This window comes from Zootoca vivipara, chromosome 13 (genome assembly GCF_963506605.1).
Source record: "Zootoca vivipara chromosome 13, rZooViv1.1, whole genome shotgun sequence".
Lineage (NCBI taxonomy): Eukaryota > Metazoa > Chordata > Lepidosauria > Squamata > Lacertidae > Zootoca > Zootoca vivipara.
The window spans coordinates 35,032,027-35,050,932 of record NC_083288.1 but is presented as its reverse complement, the minus strand read 5'-3'; the positions used below and the strand labels follow the sequence as shown (position 1 = coordinate 35,050,932).

Sequence of the window (18,906 nt, the reverse complement as noted above, 5' to 3'; positions counted from 1 at the left end):
TTTCTTGGGTTCATACCCTACAGAATCAGATCTCTGGTGCTCAGCATAACTTGGGATCAAAGCCCTGCGTGCCCTGCTTTGCTCTCCTCTTCATTCGAGCACATTCACCTTTTTCTGTCTCCAGTATGATCCATCCCCTTCCTTATCTCCCCCCCCGCCCACTATACCCTCCACTCCTCTTATCTATCTTTCTATCTCTCTCCTCCTTCCACCAGCCCAATTCCCTCGCTCTTTCATCAATACAGCAACGTAAGTCGGTTTTCCTAAGCTCCAGGACACCGTTCTCCTTTCCCAGCCCTTCCTTATCGACCTTCCCAATCACGGTTTTCTCTCCGTCTCCTTTCTCTTTCCCTGGCAGCTCTGGGGGGAAGAGAGAGGAGGAATAAAAGCAGAGCGATTGAATTTCAATCCTGGGACCCACCACTCCACCTTCCTGGGGGCTTGGCTTGAGGAGGAGGGGAGGGTAAGTAAGCAGAGAGAGAAAGAGAGAGGGGGAGAGAGTAATGAGAGGGGGAGACAGGAGTCCGAATTCCTGACCTTAACTTTTGAGAGAGGAGCGGCCACAAAAGCTTTAGAAAAACAGGGATTTGGGAAGTTGTCAAAGAAGAAAGACATTCTTTGACTGGTGTGTGATATGGATGTTTCCTTGTGTAGGAGAAGGTGCAGCCTCTGGCACCGCCTGCTGGTGGGATTCTCCCCCCAAAAGGGGACGTTGTTCCAGCAGAGAATCTGCTTCCTATCCTGATTTGAAAAATAATATAAATGCAACCATGTGTCTGGCAGGGATACTATATTACTATCAAATGGGGTGTGTTTGTGAAAACAGACTGTGGGGCTTGATTCCCAGTCCTACCCAACACCCATAATTTCTCTACTTATTCATATTATTTCCACGCACCTCTTTGCCTGGCAGAGAACCCAGGTGTCCTGCTCATAGGACTGAAATATGACCAATATGTAACAGAACTTCCAAGCTTAAAAAAAACAAAACAAAAAGGGAAAACGCTCTTGGCCAGCTGCCAGAATTTTGTATGTAAAGGCCAGAACTACAAACCAGTTGCCATAACTAGCTTGAAGAAAATATTTTTCTTTTTTCTTTTTCTTTTTTGCATGCTTGAAGGGTGCATCTCACAGATGTGCATTAACCTCACTGGGCTCAGCAGCAACACACCATTTCACCAGCAGCAGAACAGAAGCACTTTGTGCAGTGCTTAATGAAACTATGGAACTCACTCCCACAAGAGGCAGTGATAGCCACCAACCTGGATAGTTTAGAAGAGGATTAGACAAATTGGAGCCTGGATAGCTCAGTTGGTTAGAGCGTGATGCTGATAGCACTAAGGTTCCAGGTTCGATCCCTGTATGGGACAGCTGTATATTCCTGCATTGCAGGGGGTTGGACTAGATCAGGCATCCCCAAACTGCGGCCCTCCAGATGTTTTGGCCTACAACTCCCATGATCCCTAGCTAACAGGACCAGTGGTCAGGGAAGATGGGAATTGTAGTCCAAAACATCTGGAGGGCCAAAGTTTGGGGATTCCTGGACTAGATGATCCTCAAGGTCCCTTCCAACTCTACAATTCTATTAAATTAATAGAGGACAAGGCTATCAATGGCTACTAACCACAGTTGCTACATTCTACCTCCACTGTCAGAGGTGCTACCTCTGAGCACCACTTGCTGGGAATCACAGGTGGGGAGAATTGCTGCTGCTGCTCATGTCCAGTTTGCAAGCTTCCCACAGGCATATCTTTGACAGCTATGAGGACAGACAGGATGATGGGTGAGATGGGCCATTGGCCTGATCCAGCAGGCCCATTCTTCTCTTCCTATGTTAAGAGGCTGCAAGGTACATGTGCGTGTTGCACAGCCTTCCCTCGCACGTTTCGTTGAGCCAGGAGGGTTTGTGTGTTGTGCACTTACTGCATTTTTCAGCAGCTGCAGTGCTTTATGGCAGAACGATTCATGCCAGCACTACAGAGCTCAACCCATTTAAAAGCAGTTTTGCAGTGCTTTTATAACGTTGCTTTCAAGCAGTTGTTAATCAGTACATTAAATGCTCATGTACAGAGCTAGGCCTCCTTTCTAGCCACCCTTATCCACAGCAGCCTCTGTAATTTAAATCCCACTAAGTTCCTGGAGATGGTACAGGTGTGTCTAGGCGGGCGGCATCTGCAGGTACAAAACAGGCTTGCTTCTACATCAACACTGCTTGCTAGAAAGCTGCTTGGAGTTTTGAGAAACTCTGGAATATTGCAGCCTTATTGCACGAGTCCATCAAGTTTCACCTCTGACCTGCTGGCTCTTAGTCACAGATTTATAGAATTGTAGAGCCTGATGTTTAGTCAGAATCTCCTTTCTTTTAAACTGAAGCCATTGTTTCAGGCCCTACCCTCTGAAGCAAGAGAAAACAAAGTTGCTCCATTCTCCATGTAGCAGCCCTTTAGATAATTGAAAATGGCTATTGCATCTCCTCTGTCTCTTTATGAGGCTAAACATACCCAACTCCCTCAACCATTCCACCCCTGTTTTAAACTCCTAGAATAGCCTAGGGCCGTATACACTCCATACTTTTAAAAGTGCATGCCCCCCTTCCCCCAAAAACACACACAAAAGAATCCTGGGAACTGTAGTTTGTTAAGGATGCCACAAATTGTAGCTCTGTGGAGGCTAAACTACAGTTCCCAGGATTCTTTGGGGGAAGACACCTATGGCATGTATGCAGCCTAGGAGTTTTGGATTCCAGCTGATGGGAGTAGTAATCCAAATCATGTGGTGGGTAACAAGAAAATTTCCAATCTGTTATCCAGGATGAGGCACAGCGTTCCTAGGTACTTAAAAGGGCACAAGCCCATAATACAAATTTGTATATGCTGATTTACATGTATGTAGACCTCCAGACAAATTACAATGGTAGGTGCTTAGCAGTAAGTTGAGAGAGAGAGAGAGAGAGAGAGAGAGAGAGAGAGAGAGAGAGAGAGAGAGAGAGAGAGAGAGAGAGAGAGAGAGATCTGGGACCTGACAGAAAAGACCTGGGGCTTGAGCTACCCTGTAACTAGACTCTTCCTGTAATCTTACACAACCCACCCAGATTCTTAGCCTGTACAGTGGTACCTCGGTTTAAGTACACAATTGGTTCCAGAAGTCTGTACTAAACCTGAAGCGAACTTAACCTGAAGTGAACTTTCCCATTGAAAGTAATGGAAAGTGGATTAATCCATTCCAGACGGGTCCGCAGAGTACTTAAACTGAAAGTACTCAAACCGAAGCGTACTTAAACCGAGGTATGACTGTAAACTTACCCTTTCCAAGAATCTAGTGGTTCTGGTTGCTTCCTCTTCTTGCACATGGCATACTCCAAAAATATTAATTTTGTCCACAAATGAAAACGATTGGGAAAAATAGAAAGAGAAACCGAAACAGGACAGGGAGGATCAAACTACAACAGATCTTAACCAGGTGCAATTCCCCACCCCACCCCTCACAATTGGTTTCTTGCATTGCTGGCAGGTGATAGCAATACCACTGGGTTGAAAGTGACCCAGATGTTATTAGGTCCTGTAATTTTCATCTGCCTGACTGGTTGACACCTGGATTTGTTGCAAGGCCTCTTAGGTTGTTTCAGTTATTGTTCAGATTTGGCCCTAAATGCCGGGGGGGGGGGTGCTGTGAGAAAGTAAGCACAGGCCTTCCAGCTAATACTGTTGTCCAAAACGGGCTGTAGATCATTGATAACATATTGGGCAGGGCCTTTCTCCTAGGTGGGCACCATAGCCATAATAAGAGAACAAGGGAGGTATTAATGGCAAGTCCCTGCACCTCTTTTTCTAGAAGAATTAGCACTGATCTTGGGGAATTAAAAAACAAAAGAGCTGTGAGTAACAAATGATGTTTCTGTCCTTTTATTTGTAAAAGTGTTGATATGCTGTCTTCTCCAAAATATCAGAGCTGTGTACAACAATATGTATGCAATAGCAAGTATACATATTGGGCTGTGGGGCCTGTAGCAGATTATTCCTGTTACTGGTCTGGCCTTGTCAATTTATTTTTTCCCACTTCATTGGGTGGGTATCTGATGTACATTTACCTGATGTAAATCCTTAGCGTTCATTTTTGTCCAACAAGCTAAAATAAACGTGGTTGCATCGTGGGGCAAGGCTATGGGATCTTGTGGTGTGGAAAACAGGAAAACTGCCTTATGCTGAGCCCATCTAGTAGTTCAATATTGTCTCTGCACCGAACTAGCAGTGGCTCTTCAGGGTTTCGGACAGGTAATATTTCTCCATTCTACCTGGAGATTACAAGGATTGTACCGGTAGCTGGGACCATCTGCATGAAAAGTAGAAGCAAGAAGCATGCAAATGTGTACTGGTGATGGTCACTGGTTTCAGGTAAAAACAGAAAAAGTGGTAATTTGTAATCCTCCTTTTTATTGCATAGAAAGTGACTTGTACTTGGTAATGATTGAATTAACTGTTGTCTCAAATTACAGTATTATGGAGCCAAGACTCCACCTTTTAGCTTGTCCTTGTGGTGACTTTCATCTTGCTGTTGTTGTTGTTAGCCTATTCACTGATAAAAAGCCTCTTGTTCTGTGCCTACAAAGTGAGCAACTTTGCTTTATATTGAATAAGAGAAAAAGCTAACTTTCTCTAGGCCTAAACTGTTTCACTGGGCTGTTTGGGAAGATAAAACAGGGGGTGTAAAAGGGACTTTGCAAGCCACCCAGAGCTGCTTGGAGGAAGGGTGGAATTAAAAAGGAGTCACAGACAGTTATTTGCCAGCTGAGAATAAATGGCCACATGGCTGTCATGAAACAAAGGTTATGCCACAATAAATCTTGAAAATGGAAAAAAGAAAAGTTAATTTCTGTATTTATCACGGTAAATCCCACCAGTTTTAAAAAATGAAACTGGAAAGTACGAGAAGCATTTTCTAAACGAAGCCTCTCTTCTACAGTCACTACTAGGAGAGTCAACGACGGAGGGGAAGTACTTTCGTTTCAAGTTTTGTTTCCCAATCCACCCGTCCACACGGCCTGCACCGACGCGGCGCCGCTACTCCTCGCCCCTCCCTCTCCCCAGCACCCTGCGTCGGTCACGTCTCTCCCCCAGGCCCCGCCCCCATTCCACAACGTCACAATGCGGTGACGTAATCCTCACAAAACGAGTGTTTATATAGACTCGGCGTCAACAGCGAGGCATCCAAACATTCTATTCCTATTCACAGAAGAAAAAAACCGCCGCCGCCGCCGATTGAGAGACATGGGCTCTGCCGCGACCGACCGCTCTTCTGCCAAGCCCGCCGCCCGATCGCCTGATTACCGCGCCAACCCCGCAACTGCTTGCTGGAGCGAGTTTGTTACTGGCTAATTCGATTCGAGAGGTAAGGAGGCAAAAGTCCATCACTGGATTCTCTTCCCCCCCCCTTTCCTTGGAACCCAGGAGTCCTGGACCCCCGCAGGTACTGTGAACGGCTAGACCTCGCTCCCCTCCCATGCCAGGCCAGGAAGTTTCCCGGACCGCGTTCTTCTGCTTGTTAACCGCTCGATCTTCCCGTCCCTTTCTAGAAAACACAGGAAACCCGGCCGGCTTCTCGCCTTCTCCCCGCCCACGGCACCCGGGAGCCCTCCTTCGCTTTGTACTTGGGTGTTAGACCGCCCACCACGCCTCTTTCCACACCACCCAGGCGCCTCGGCTCCTCAGCCCTAGGACCCAGGTCTTCTGCCTCCGGAGGACCCAGGAGTCCTGCCTACCACCCCCGCCTCTCCAGATTCCTTTCCTCTCGTGGTGCGTGCACTGTGCTGGCCCCCACCCCACCCCAGTATATCTCTTCCACAGGTATCCACCCAAGACCTACACCCTTTTTAATTGCTACGTCCTCGTCCTTGCTTAATGCGGTTCTCAGAATGGTGTCTTGGGAATCTCGGCTAGGGAGAGCAATGATGTACTGCCCTGACCCAAATCTGTACCCCAGTATTATCCATGTTGGGGAGATCTCCAAATAGTTTCCTCAAGGTTCAGCAACGAATATTCTATATTTTTGCTGTTCCTTTTTAAAAAAGTATGTATCCTTTTTATGTTGAACCCCTCCTCCCCCAAATTGTGGCACTGCTAGTCCTAAAACAATAGCCTGCTGTATCTTATCTATGCCTCTATGTCCTCTTTTGGATTTTTTTTAGTCATTCCCCCATTAACTTGCACCCCAGACCTCCCCTCCCCTCCCCTCCCCTTCGTAAAAATGCATTAGTTATATTGCCTTCTCATTTTGAGTTCTTCCAAGATTTTGTTTTCTGTTCCTCTGTCTATCCTCAGAACTGCCACAATTTTCCACTTCCCCCAATACTGAATTCCTAGGGAAGGCCAGAAAGCAGAAACTGAACTTCACCCTCATTTGGTTTCTACCTTCCCTAGCACACCTAGTTAAGAAACTTGCACCATTTCCTTTTCGCTCCACACTTTTAAAAAATATCCCATCCTACCTACCGGACTAGGATGAATGACAATGAGGTTGTTACTGCCACTGTTGTTCTCTCTCTTGGCACCCCTACCCCAAACTTAATATTTACAGTACTTCACATTAGGAATATCCTCAGCTATAACCCTGGAGAGTATGACAGTTGTCCTGTATGGCAGGGAGGGGGTCGATTTCTGAATGGGCCCCCTTCCTGTTTTAGAGGAGGGCTTTGAATGTTAAGATCTTCCGGCTGTCAAAAGTGGGGTGCTCTCCAGCTGCTGTCCCACAATTCTGGGAATCCATGCATCTTTTTGCTTTCAGGGCATTTGGAAATCTTCAAATGAATATTGCCCTCCCCTCCCCTCCCCTTCTCTCCCCCTACCCACCATTTCCAGTTCTAACCTGTTGTGGGTCAGAAGGTTTGCTGTTCTTCCTCTCTCCCCGACAGCTGCACACCCGGAATACAGACTGTGTGTGTGTGTGTGTTGTGTTATTTCCCCCCCTTTCTGCTTCCGGATTGGGGTGTTGCCAGCGTTCCAGGGGCACTTGCTTGAGCTTGTTTGGGGCGCGCCCTGGATTAAATCAACCTACACATCCAAGCCAGGAAAACAATCCATAGAAAAAAACTGAGAGAGATAAACTGAGGCACAGATTGGGGGCGGAAGTAATCTTGCTGGAATGTGGGGATAAGGGCCTAGAAGTGCAGGATTCCTGCACCATGCCTTAACTTCCTACCTCCTATTTTCCTCCACAGTCATATTCTTAGTCGGGCCTTTCCTAATCCACTTCATGAGTGTGTACACACCATATTTTTAAAGCACATCCCAGAATCCTGGGAACTGTAGTTTGTTAATGGTGCTAGGAATTGTAAGTTCTATGACTGGTAAATAACAATTCCCAGGAATCTTTTTTTTGGGGTGTGTGTGTGTGTGTGATGTGCTTTAAATGTGTGTTGTGTACAGAGCCAAGGTGTGTATTCCTTTCATTTTTAACTTTTTTAAAAAATACTTACTTACTTAAAAAAAAGTACTTAGTTACAAAAAAACTTAGTTACAAAGTAAAACACCCACCAAAGGATTTCTTGTTAAGAACAGTTAAACACTAAAACCATTCATATTCCGCCCTCAAACCTCCAAAAAAAAAACACAGCAGGATGCCATTGCACATATCATTATATTGCTTGGAACAAATAATATATACACCCCGAGCTCCCAAAAATGCAATATCAATCGGGGAAGGGTGCTATTTGCTACCGATACCATAACCCATTCTCCTTCAGGACATTTCTTGCCTAAGGCCTCCATTCCAGAATCTGTTGTTGGTGCCAAGTCTCAGTCCATACTGGGCTTAGTCATAGCAGCCCTGATTACGCACAGAAGGCCTTTACTCACAGCTTAGAAATTAAGCAGCATATAAAATACCTGGCACAAATAAGTAATAAATACTTCACAATTTGAGTATAAACAACCTGTTCTTCCACACTCTGGATTAAGGGAACAGGCCTTTCAGGTGGATAGGTTTCAGGTCTTATATCCCCTGTCTGTGTCTCTCTCTGTGTGTGTGTTTTAAATGTCTTGCTTACAGGAGAGGCTACAGCTCAGTGGTAAATGAAATGCTTTGCAGGCAGAACTTCCTAGATTCAATCCTTGGCATCTCCAGGATAAAAAGAAAATGTGGGCGGTGGGGGAAGGACCAGGTAGCGGAGATGAAACCCTGGCGAACTATTGCCAGTTGAAAGAAGACAGTGCTGAACTAGAGGTACAAATAGGTCCCATATGCCCTATATATTAAAGCAGTATCATACTGCTTTAAATAGTCATGGCTTCCCCCAAAGAATTCTGGGAAGTGTAGTTTAAGGGGGCTGAGGTTTCTTAGGACGGACGGACACACACGGACACACACACACAAATTCCCCTCACAGAACTGCAATACCATGAGTGCCCTGGCAAGAGGGATTGACTGTTAAACCATTCTGGGAATCTGTACCTCTGTGAGATGGCTTGGGGTTCTACTAACAATTCTCTTTTTTTTTTTTTAACATACTTTTTATTAATTTTACAAAATACAAAAAAACAAAAAAACGGTACATACTTAAACCCCTTTTCCACCTCCTTCCTACCCACCCACATGGGTCCTCCCCTGCCACAGAAGTATCCCATGTTTGTGAACAGTCAGAAATGGTCCATTTTATGCTTGGATTTCTGTCCTCCTCCCCCTCCCCTGACCCCAAAGCCCCCCCCTGCCACCAGGGAGCTCCAGCAAACCAGGGCAGTACGCAGGAGGACATCCATCCAACCATCTATTGTTATACCAAAAAAAAAGAGAAAAATAGAAATAGGAAAAAAAGGGGAAAAAGAAAGGGCGAAGAAAAAAAAGAAAAAGAAAAAAACAATACAAAACAGAAAAATTTTTCTTGCATTCATAGTTGAAAAACCATATTTTATGGGCTTCCCCTCCCCCCCTTCCCCGGTTTTCATCCCTTTTTTATCATCTGCAACAGTTTCTTACTTTATAAAAATACACCTTTGTATCTTATACAACTTATAAATCAATTGTTAACATTTTCATCTAATATTCAAATCACTGAAAATTCAAACTCCCATTTTCTCTTCCCGTGCCTAATTTTTTTTTCTCCCTCTATAAGCCTCCATATTTTCACATTTTCCAAAATCCATTCACTTTTAAAACTATAACTATTCTCAATTTAACCTTACATCCCCGATTACCGGCTCCACCCCCCCCAATCCAGCAAATTCCAAAATCAGCAGACCAGTTATAAACCTGTTAATCCATCCTTATAATCACAACATCACTTTCCCTTCACCCCACCCCCTGTTTACAGTCTCTTGCCATCCAGGTCACCATACAGGACCCCTGAATTTCTTCTCTTCTCTGCATATTTTTTCCTTCTTCCCTGTGGGCGTTCTGGAGTTCCAATAATACCAATCGTGCCCCCCTCAAAGGCAGGGCACTCCATCCAACTTTTTGTAGAGTAGAGTCATCATTTTTTTCATGGTGTGTTTCATTTTGTGTTGAATCATCACAGTCCTCATCTTCATCTTTTCCTTCCCCATCATTGTCATTCTCACATTGCTCTTTTTCAGTGTCAAAAGCTTCATCTCCTAGAAAATCATATTCCGCCATCACCTCCTGAAATTTCTGCTGTAACTCCTGTCGTCGTGTCTCCTCTTGACATAACTCTATTCTTGTTTCCCACATTAAGGTCAAAACAGACCGCTGGAACTCAGGGGAACACTTTTTTGTTGACATATTTCAGTCCTGCCAAGGTCAAAACTTATCACGTGGGGTGGAATATGATCACAGTTTATTTTCTCGACTCCATTTTAACAAGCTGGCTGCATTCTTCAAGTCTTGTTAACAATAAAGTTCGAACTCACATTTCACAAGCACTTAAGCCAAAAAAGAAATTCCACAAAGTCCAGAAATACAAAGTGAAGTAAAAATTGACTTATAAATCCTGATCAACTCACTGAATTGCCTAGGCTGCCGGCTCCCGAGGGAAAGAAAGGTTTTTCTTAGGCTTTACCTCATTGCTGCAGGGCAGTCATAAACCACAGTCTCTCTCCCCTTTTCACCCTGCATCAAAGGGGATATTCTCTTTGATGCCTTTGAGGGATCCTTTTGAATTACAAATCTTCTGTTTATGGCTTCGGGTTTCTATTTACTGTCTCTTTGTTGCCGTGGGGGGGGGTGGCTTCCTCTTTTCTCCCCTCTCTCCCAGACCAAATTGTTTTATAATCCAAATCGTGAGGTTACTTACAGTCTTTTCCAATCGTTTTATTTTCGGAAGAATCCAGCGCTCTCCGCCTTCGGCTTGAAGCTTCTCCCTGCTAGAATAACGTTGCCGCTCAAAATGGCCCCCGCGACTTCTACCCTCCTCGCTCCGGAGCTCTTATTAGAGCTAACCGAAGAGTTGGGGAGTCCGGATTGGGTCTGTGCCGAGCAAATTGCCCTCGGGACGCCCTTCCCGAGGTTCTAAGGGGCGCAGCGTTGCTCTCGCTGCCCTCCCCACTCCTAGCAGAGACGGGCCGTCTCGGAGACGAGACGAAACCCCGCCGATCGACGCTGGCGCTGAACCCGGAAGCCGATTTCTGTCTCTCTACTAACAATTCTCAGCACCCTCAACAAATGACAGTTCCCAGGATTCTCTGGGGGGAGCCATGGCAGTTTGAAAGCAGTATCCTATTACTTTAATGTACAGTGCAGATGGGGCCTAAGTCTGACCCCTTCCTATAATGCAGCAAAACAAAGCATATTGGAATCTGACTCTCTGGGCTTTCCCAGCACCACTTTCAGATTTTTAATAGCTGGTGGCTTATTTTCACTTTGCTTCTTTTCAGGTCTAAGATGCCCCCTCACATCACATCCAGCCAACTGACATCACACCCCTCAGACACAGAGAGGTTATTGATTTGCTGTGACCCCTTCAGGCTCAGAATGGCTAAAATCCTCCCTGCTGAACCGAGCCGGTCCAGCCCTGCTGGCAAGTTCAACATGGCAGCCATGATTCTTGGACGTATGGCCCAGATCGCTATGGACTGGGTGAGGAGGTGGTTGGACCTCTGGCAACATAGCCCTGCCACCCTGGTGAGGGCTGTGTTGATGGGCATTGCCAAGGGGGCGATGCCCATCTTAGAGAAGACGAGGCAACTCTTAAGAGGAACTTGGGAGGAACTTGGAAGAGAGGAAAGCAAAGTGGAGGGGCGAAACTTGAAAGCTGCCCATCTAGGATACCTTTCCCTGGGCAGTCACAAGTGTTACCCTCGAAGGGATACGGAAAGCTTGGCTGAAGGCGGCCATTTTGAAGAGGACCTGGCACTGCTTCTGACTGCTTCCAATGGTCCATCCAAAATGGATAGCATGCGTTTGGAAGAGGATGGCATTTCTGAACCGTACTTGATCAGCACTTCCATTGCCTGCGACCTTGGAAATGATTGGGACATTTCTTCAGAAGAAGATATGGCGCTGGAAGGCAGAGAGAACCCTGGGAGTTCCCCCCAGAAATGGCTGGAATATTGTTGCCATCCACAAGCATTGATGAAAGGATTGAATATTGGCGGATACTGTAGGGAGAATGTGGAAGGTTCCTGTAGCCACCACAGAGAGTTAAAGGATTTTGGAGGGGGCTTTCGTTTGGAAGGTACCTCCGCTTCCCAGGGAAACGAGGAGGGCCTGGGATCTAGTGGGGATTTGGTGAGGCGTGACGGGCAAAGCTTTGAAAGTCCATCTGATTCTCCAAAGGATGGGGAAGAGATAGAAGCATACAAGAAGGGTGGAGATAAGAGTGCGTTCAACTCACCCTCTTGTGTTTCCAAAAGCCCCCTTGTCCTATCCTTGTTCTACAGTCCATCAGAGGAAGAGGAGGATGGCAGTGATGATTCAGAGGACTGGTGGAGCGAAGACGAGATGGAAGAGAGCATTCAGTCTGGGGGGCACCCGGGGAACAGGGAGAACCATTTGGAAGCAGAAGTAGACTCTCTGCATCAGGATGTATTGGAGAGCCCCTGCGAATCTTTTTTTGCAAGCAACAACCCTTTCCACCCACTCTGCTTTTCCAAGCCCGTTCAAGCCCCCACATCTGCCCCTCAGCCTGAGGCCAAGAACCACAAGGAAATCACGGTCACCTTTTATCAGACAAGGCTGGATTCTAAGCCTGAGGAGCTGTGTAATCCACCAACGCGACCACATTTCATGTGGAATCCAAGAGTTTCCTCCAGGCATCCAACTCAAAAATGTTGCCAGCCAGACTCTGAGGACAACTCTGATCTTGTGACCACAGAAGTGTCATCAGTTTCCCAGGAGGCAAACCAGGTGATTAAGAAGGTGAGTTGCTTTAAATACTTTGTTTGTGGACTAACCAGAACCCTTAGGTTCTCCAGAGAATGAGTCTTGAGGGAGACAGTTCAGAAACGTGTGTGTGAGAGAAAGAAAAAGAAAAAGAGAGAGACAAAGAAACTCCATAATTAGGAATAGCCAACACCCTTGGTTCTGCCCCTCACAATTACTAGCCTGGATTAGAGTTCCCATTTCATTCACAAATGTTTCAGGAAGTCTTCCTAATTTTATCACTTAACTGCTATGTATAACTACTATGTTTACACAACAGTTGTTATATGAGTAGAAAATTGGGTATTACAGAAGCTATTCCCCACCCCACCCTGTGCCCATTTTGACAGCTGAAGTTAAGGCAGAAATTAAACAAATATAACTTTTGTTTACATAAATTAATTAAAATAACTCTCTTCCTGCTGTTTAAGTTTTTTAAAACATCTGAAGGCATCTCAAACAGGCTTTTACAATGATAAATAATTCTTTGTCAGCCTCAGTAGATCAGAGATGTTTGAAATCTTAGCTGATGAGCTGAAAAGCCATAAAAAAACCCTGGAAGGGAGCATCTCACAGGGTGAAGGATGCCTAGCTTAGGTAGTCTCTATAGGTGGTCTCGATGGTCATAGGCAGGCACCCCCAAACTGCGGCCCTCCAGATGTTTTGGCGTACAATTCCCATCTTCCCCGACAACTGGTCCTGTTTGCTAGGGATCATGGGAGTTGTAGGCCAAAACATCTGGAGGGCCGCAGTTTGGGGGTGCCTGGTCTAAACAATGTTAAAGAATCAGCCTGCTATGGAGATGGAGCGACAAAGAAAGCTGCATCTGTTGAAATTATGTATTCACAGGGATTTTCTTCCTCAAAGGAAGAAAAGTGACCATGCTCTGTGTGTCTTTGGGTGAGAACTGTATGGCTCTTGTGCAGGGAGAAAGGGGCAGCCCACTCAATGTGATTTGAGCACCACAAATACAGTGGTACCTCAGTTTAAGAACAATCCTGTTTACGAGCGATTCGGTTTATGAACTCCACAAAACGAAGTACAGTGGTACCTTGGTTTACAAAAACAATTGGTTCTGGAAGTCCGTACTTAACCTGAAGCAAACTTTCCCATTGAAAGTAATGGAAAGTTGATTAATCCGTTCCAGACAGGTCCACGGAGTACTTAAACTGAAAGTACTCAAACTGAGGTGTACTTAAACCAAGGTATGACTGTGGTGTCCCGGTTTGCAAACTTTACCTCGGTCTAAGAACAGAATCTGAACGGTGGAAGGGCACCAGCGGCGGGAGGCCTCATTAGGGAAAGCGCACCTCAGTTTAAGAACGGTTTTGGTTTAAGAATGGACTTCCGGAATGGATTAAGTTTGTAAACTGAGGTACCACTGAAGAATGACTCATGGCATAGCCAAGGGGGGTAGCTGCCCCCCTTCAAATCAAGTAAATCAATAATGTTGAGTTCTCCCCCCCCCCCACATAAATCCTGGCTACGCCCATTCTCCTTTTCTAAGCTGCTTTTCTCTCCCATTCTAAATATACTTTACACAATCCTCAGATTTTACTTTCTGCACCCCACCTTGTCCCCTGTTAGCACCACCCTGGAATATCCTTAATGCTCCTTGACCTCCCCCCCCCCCCCGTCCTGCTGTTGGTTTCGCCCATCCTGAAATATCGTGTAACATCCCTATCATGCAACATGACCAGCCAGGAAGTGGATGATGTAAGGCTGGGTCATTTCCCAGCAGACAGGACTCCCTGCCTTCCCCTCTCTGTTCCCCCTCCCTCCTTTTTTCCACAGAGTGCCGGCAGATCTGTTGAAAGCTGAGCTTAGTAGTTTGCTTAGTCACCTTCCACAAATGCCCCAAATATAAGAGCAACAGCAGCACACATAATAACAAGATGAATTTAAGAACAATGCAAAATGGACACCCATGGCAGAAACCTAGGCTTGCATCCGGTGCTAGTCCTACTCAGGGTAGACTCATTGAAGTTAATTACTGTAACATGACCAACTTGGGTTCATTTCAGTGGGTCTACTCGTGAGTAGGGCTTAGTTGTAAACGGCCTCTATTCCTCCAGCTAGGAAATGCAACCGTGTTAATGGCAGTGGCCACAACTGTCTGAAACCCAAAGAGATGCTCAGGACACAGCTAGAGATTAGCAATGGAACTTGAGGAGTTGTGTTCCTCTGAGCATGGGTAGAGTGCCTTTGCCTTACCCTTGAGCAGGCACAGCCAACCTCCACACACCTATCCCTTGAGGTGGTAAATAATAATATAGTGCTAGTGTTTATATCCCACTTTTTTTCCTCCAAGGATCTCAAGATGGTGTACTGGTTCTCCCCCTTCTCATTTAATCCCCATAACAACCCTGTGAGGTAGGTTAGTCTGAGCAGTAGTGACTGGTTCAAGGTGAAATTCATGGCTAAGTAGGGGGTTTGAACCCTGGGCTCCCAGGTCCTACTGCAACACCTGTTACTGCTACACAATAAGAGCTGTTCTGCAGTGGAACGGTCTCCCTTGGGAGGTGGTGGACTCTCCTTCCTCGGGGGTTTTTAAGCAGGGATTGGATGGCCATCTGTCCTGGATGCTATAGTTGAGATTCCTGCATTGCAGGGGGTTGGACTAGATAACACTTGGGGTCCCTTCTATCTCTACAATTCTATCACACTGACTTTCAAGCATGATGTCTGCACAGGAGTAAGAGGTGGTTTGTATCTTCTTTCCTGCCTGATTCAGTACCCACAGAAAAGGAAGTGGACTAAAACGGGACAACACAAGGCTGCTCTTCCCTGTCCTTGGCTGGAATGGTTACAGCCAGGATGATAACCTGTTGCACATCCTGAAACACCTGGAGAGCAGCAGCTTCCCAACCCCTGGAGGGATGGCTGCCCCTTAAAACATGATATTTGGCTTGTTTAGCTGAGAAAAGACAGTAGGATTCAGCAGGGCCATTACCTGACAGAAAAAGCCAACCTGTTAACTGTATGAGGTCTAGCCAATTAATTAGTTTAGTAGTGTTGGCATAAATTTGCGTAAGAGCAAGAAAATACCTGTCCCGCTATTCTCATAGCCTCTCAATTTCCTCAGGTCCGATTCTCTCCGGTGGTGACTGTTCACCCGCTGGTGGTCTGGAATTACGCATCTCGGGCCGCCCGCCGTGGCCCCTGGGAAGAAATGGCCCGCGATCGATGCCGCTTCCGCCGGAGGATTGCTGAAGTGGGAGCCATCTTGGAGCCTTGCCTGAGGGCAGAACACCGGGCCAAAGCTTGGAGGGAGATCTATGGGGTTCAGCAAGAAGGCAACGACAACAGCTCCCCTCTCCTTTCTGGTTCTGCTGAGGCAGATTAAGCTGTGCCTCCAAAGTCAGGAACAAAATGGCTCTTCAAGATATGGCAGCCATGAAGTAAACCGTCCATTAGAGATACATATAAAGGGTTCTGAGGTTTTGAGAGCCAAACTGAATCCTTTTTTTTTAAAACATTGGAGATCGTAAGGGGAGGCTCATGGGTCTGAAAGGAGGGCTCTGTGTGTGTGTGTGATGTAGCAAGATTTAATTCTGGGCCTGAAATCCACGTTCTCTCAGGGTGGAGTGGGGCCCTGAGGTTGCCATGAGGAGCAAGAGCTTCTGTGCTCTGATATTTCTGAATAAATGCACTGATGTAAAGCTGCTACTACCTCAGTTTATTTGAAGGACGTGGCTGCCAGGCCCTTAGTCTACCAATGCGTGTAGCATAACATGAATTGGTGGCCCTGCCTGGTGGACACTCAAGCGTGTTATGCGCATGCTCTAGTTTTCACATGTTAAATGGACAGAATTTCACAGGGTTTCCTAATGTATTTCTATTTTACATGCTAGTTATCTTCCAAAGCAAGCCTTTGATATTTAAGTAGTATTTCCCCCCCCCCTTAATTTCAAAATATGTATTAAATTATTAGTAATGGTGATGTGAACTCCCAGGATGTCTTGATGTATAATTTATCTGTCCACAAATTATTATTTTAAATAAAAAAAATAAAAATATTGCAGCTATGACTATAATCCTCATCATCTTGGCACCTATGGTTATTGAAAATGTAATATTGAAGGCTGATTTCAGAAGTCTCCCCACAACATGTGTTTACCCCTTATTTGTGACTAGAAGCACCCACTAGTTTATACTTCTCCAGGGGGATATGGGTGTCTTGAGCAACAAACATGCCTCAAAAGCTGTCTCTCAAAATCAGAGATGGTAAAGTGATGGCAGGGTGGAAATCACAGGAAAGTGTAGGATGACAAAAAAAAAAACCCAACCACTTAGTTTTTTGGTATTTCTTCAAAGCCTGGGATTTCCCCCAAGCCTGCTGCTACTTTCCCTCTGAAACCCCATCAACATTCTCCATTGAAGCATTATCATTAAAGTGTCAACATGGCTTCCCCCAAAGCATCCTAAGAACTGTGGGTTACAGGTGCCAAGTGTTGTTCGGAGACACTTATTCTCCTCAGATCTCTACAGTTCTCAATAGATCCCTGAGAAGAGGGATTGACCCTCTTGAGAAGTGTACCTATGAGGGGGGAATAGGGGTGTCAGGCCCCGGGCCCTTAACTTGCCTCTTTAAATTATTTCCTCGGCCTAATTTTGCCCTTACCTACCACAGAAATGTGGCCCGTGGAAAGTTGCCCAGTGGTGAATATGGCCCTCAACTTGAATTGTTCCCCCCCCCCATATTTTATTTCAAATCAGAACCTAGTTTTAAGCCTGCCAAGTTTACACAAAAGAGGAAGGGAAAAGCCACTGGAGTAAGAAAGCAGCCAGAACAGTATCAGCTGTTCACAAACAACCTTGTGATGGGTGACATGTTTCTGTTCTCTCATGGCTTAGGAATGCAGCCTTGCATACCAAAGGGCAATGACTCATAAAGGCCTTTAAAATAAATGACTGGCAAACTGAAGCCAGCACCTACTAGAAATAACTTCTGCCCTGTCAACTCGAGTCGAGGGTGGTGGCGGTGGATGGGTTTTGTGAGGTAAACAGTTAAGCAAGATGGCAGCCTGTTGGTACCACACTGTTCGGCCTAGTTAAAAAAAAATAAAGATCTGGTTCTATGAAAGCCAAAGGTAGACTTGCTATGCAAAAGGCAAACTTGTTAAATGACAACTGTCAGCCTAGCAAGCATGGTCAATGGCCAGGATTTTTTTTGGGGGGGGGGGGTTAGTTCAGCAACATCTAGAGGGGTAAAGGTGGTTCTCTCCTGCTATAGCTTATTGGACTCCCGACTCCCATCATCCCCGGCCACTGGACATGTTGCCTGGAGCTGATGGAAGCAGGAGCCTGACATCTAAAGGGGTGACAGTCAACCCCTCTTCCCAGGGCACTGTCGCTCTGTGAGGGGAACAGGGGTCTCAACAACTCTCAGCAGCATCCTTACCAAACTAACATTTGCAAGATGCTTTGGGGGTCATTGAAAGTGGTGCAATGCAGCTGGACATGTAGAGTGCAGGTGGGGCCATGCCCTAAATGGGGAGGGAAGGAAGGAAGGTGGCACATCGAAAGCAGGTGCATGAAACCACAGGGCACATGAGACGCATGTGGGTGGAGCTCAAGAGCAGACTGCACAACTCAGGGAAGGAACAGGTTGCTCGCTGTTACACCCACATTATTTTCCATCCAAGGGAGAGACTGCCTATGAAATGAGATGGTGGGTTAAGGCTCCTCACCTGAGCACATGACGGCAGTTGGCACAGCACAGGCCACATACAAGCCTTGCCCTTGCCCAAATTGCGTGCAGGGGACATGCCAAAGAGTTTCGACCCCTGACATTGTGCAACCCTTTCCAAAGTCTTGCTGCACCGGACCCGTTCCTGCCTTCATTTCTGCCCCCTCCAGGGTGCTGCTGCAGGAAGCAGTTGCGCACACAGGAGGCCTCTAAGAAGTGACTGCGGATAAATGCTCTGCCCGCATTTACCACATGACCACTCAGGAACAACGGGGGCCAGGCTGCATCTCCAGGGTTACAGCGTCTGCACGAATGAGGTCTTGGGTTCAATCTCTGGCATCTCCAGGTAGGGCAGGGAGAGATCCCCCTGCCTGGAATGCTGCTGCCTGTCCATGCAGACAGTGCTGAGTTAGATGGGCCAATGGTCTGGCTCAGTGTAAGGCAACTTTCTAGATTCCATGTGGAGGACGGGATGCAACCACTGGCATGGGGGTGGGGTGGGCAGGGTGGATATACAGGTGAAACTCGGAAAATTAGAATATCGTCGAAAAGTGCATTTGTATTTCAGTAATGCTACTTTTTATTTTATTTTTATTTTTATTTTTACAAATGCTTTCTTTTGGAAATTCCACAGCAATAAAACAGTTATAATATAAAAATAAACATCGCTGTTACATTTCATTAATTCCATTCCATTTATAATTGACCCGCCTAACGACAAATAATTACAACAAATAAAGGCTTGACATATCTTGCTTTGCATGTCATGCATCTATCTCATATATTGGTTTCACCTTTTAAGTTGCATAACTGAAATAAATGCACTTTTTGACGATATTCTAATTCTCCGAGTTTCACCTGTACACACATCTACACAGTTTATTGTAAAGTAAGGATGGCCAAACCTCAGC

The 18,906-nt window shown here is 45.9% G+C and overlaps 2 protein-coding genes across 2 annotated transcripts in view; one reads left to right on the top strand and one right to left on the bottom strand.

The window, feature by feature from the left end:
* The window catches only part of PLEKHA4 (pleckstrin homology domain containing A4), a 41,231-nt gene extending 34,177 nt beyond the window's left edge, over nt 1–7,054 (bottom strand). Inside the window, exon 1 of the mRNA XM_035135463.2 lies at nt 6,859–7,054. The gene's annotated coding sequence lies outside the window, so the exon portion shown is untranslated. The remainder of the gene's footprint in view (nt 1–6,858) is intronic.
* Nucleotides 5,167–18,046, top strand: PPP1R15A (protein phosphatase 1 regulatory subunit 15A). The gene is made up of 3 exons (XM_035135465.2): nt 5,167–5,385; nt 10,818–12,300; nt 15,389–18,046. Exons 2-3 carry the CDS (start codon nt 10,825–10,827, stop codon nt 15,647–15,649), a joined length of 1,737 nt encoding a protein of 578 aa, XP_034991356.1. The 5' UTR covers nt 5,167–5,385; nt 10,818–10,824; the 3' UTR covers nt 15,650–18,046.
* The last annotated feature ends 860 nt before the right edge of the window (nt 18,047–18,906 follow it).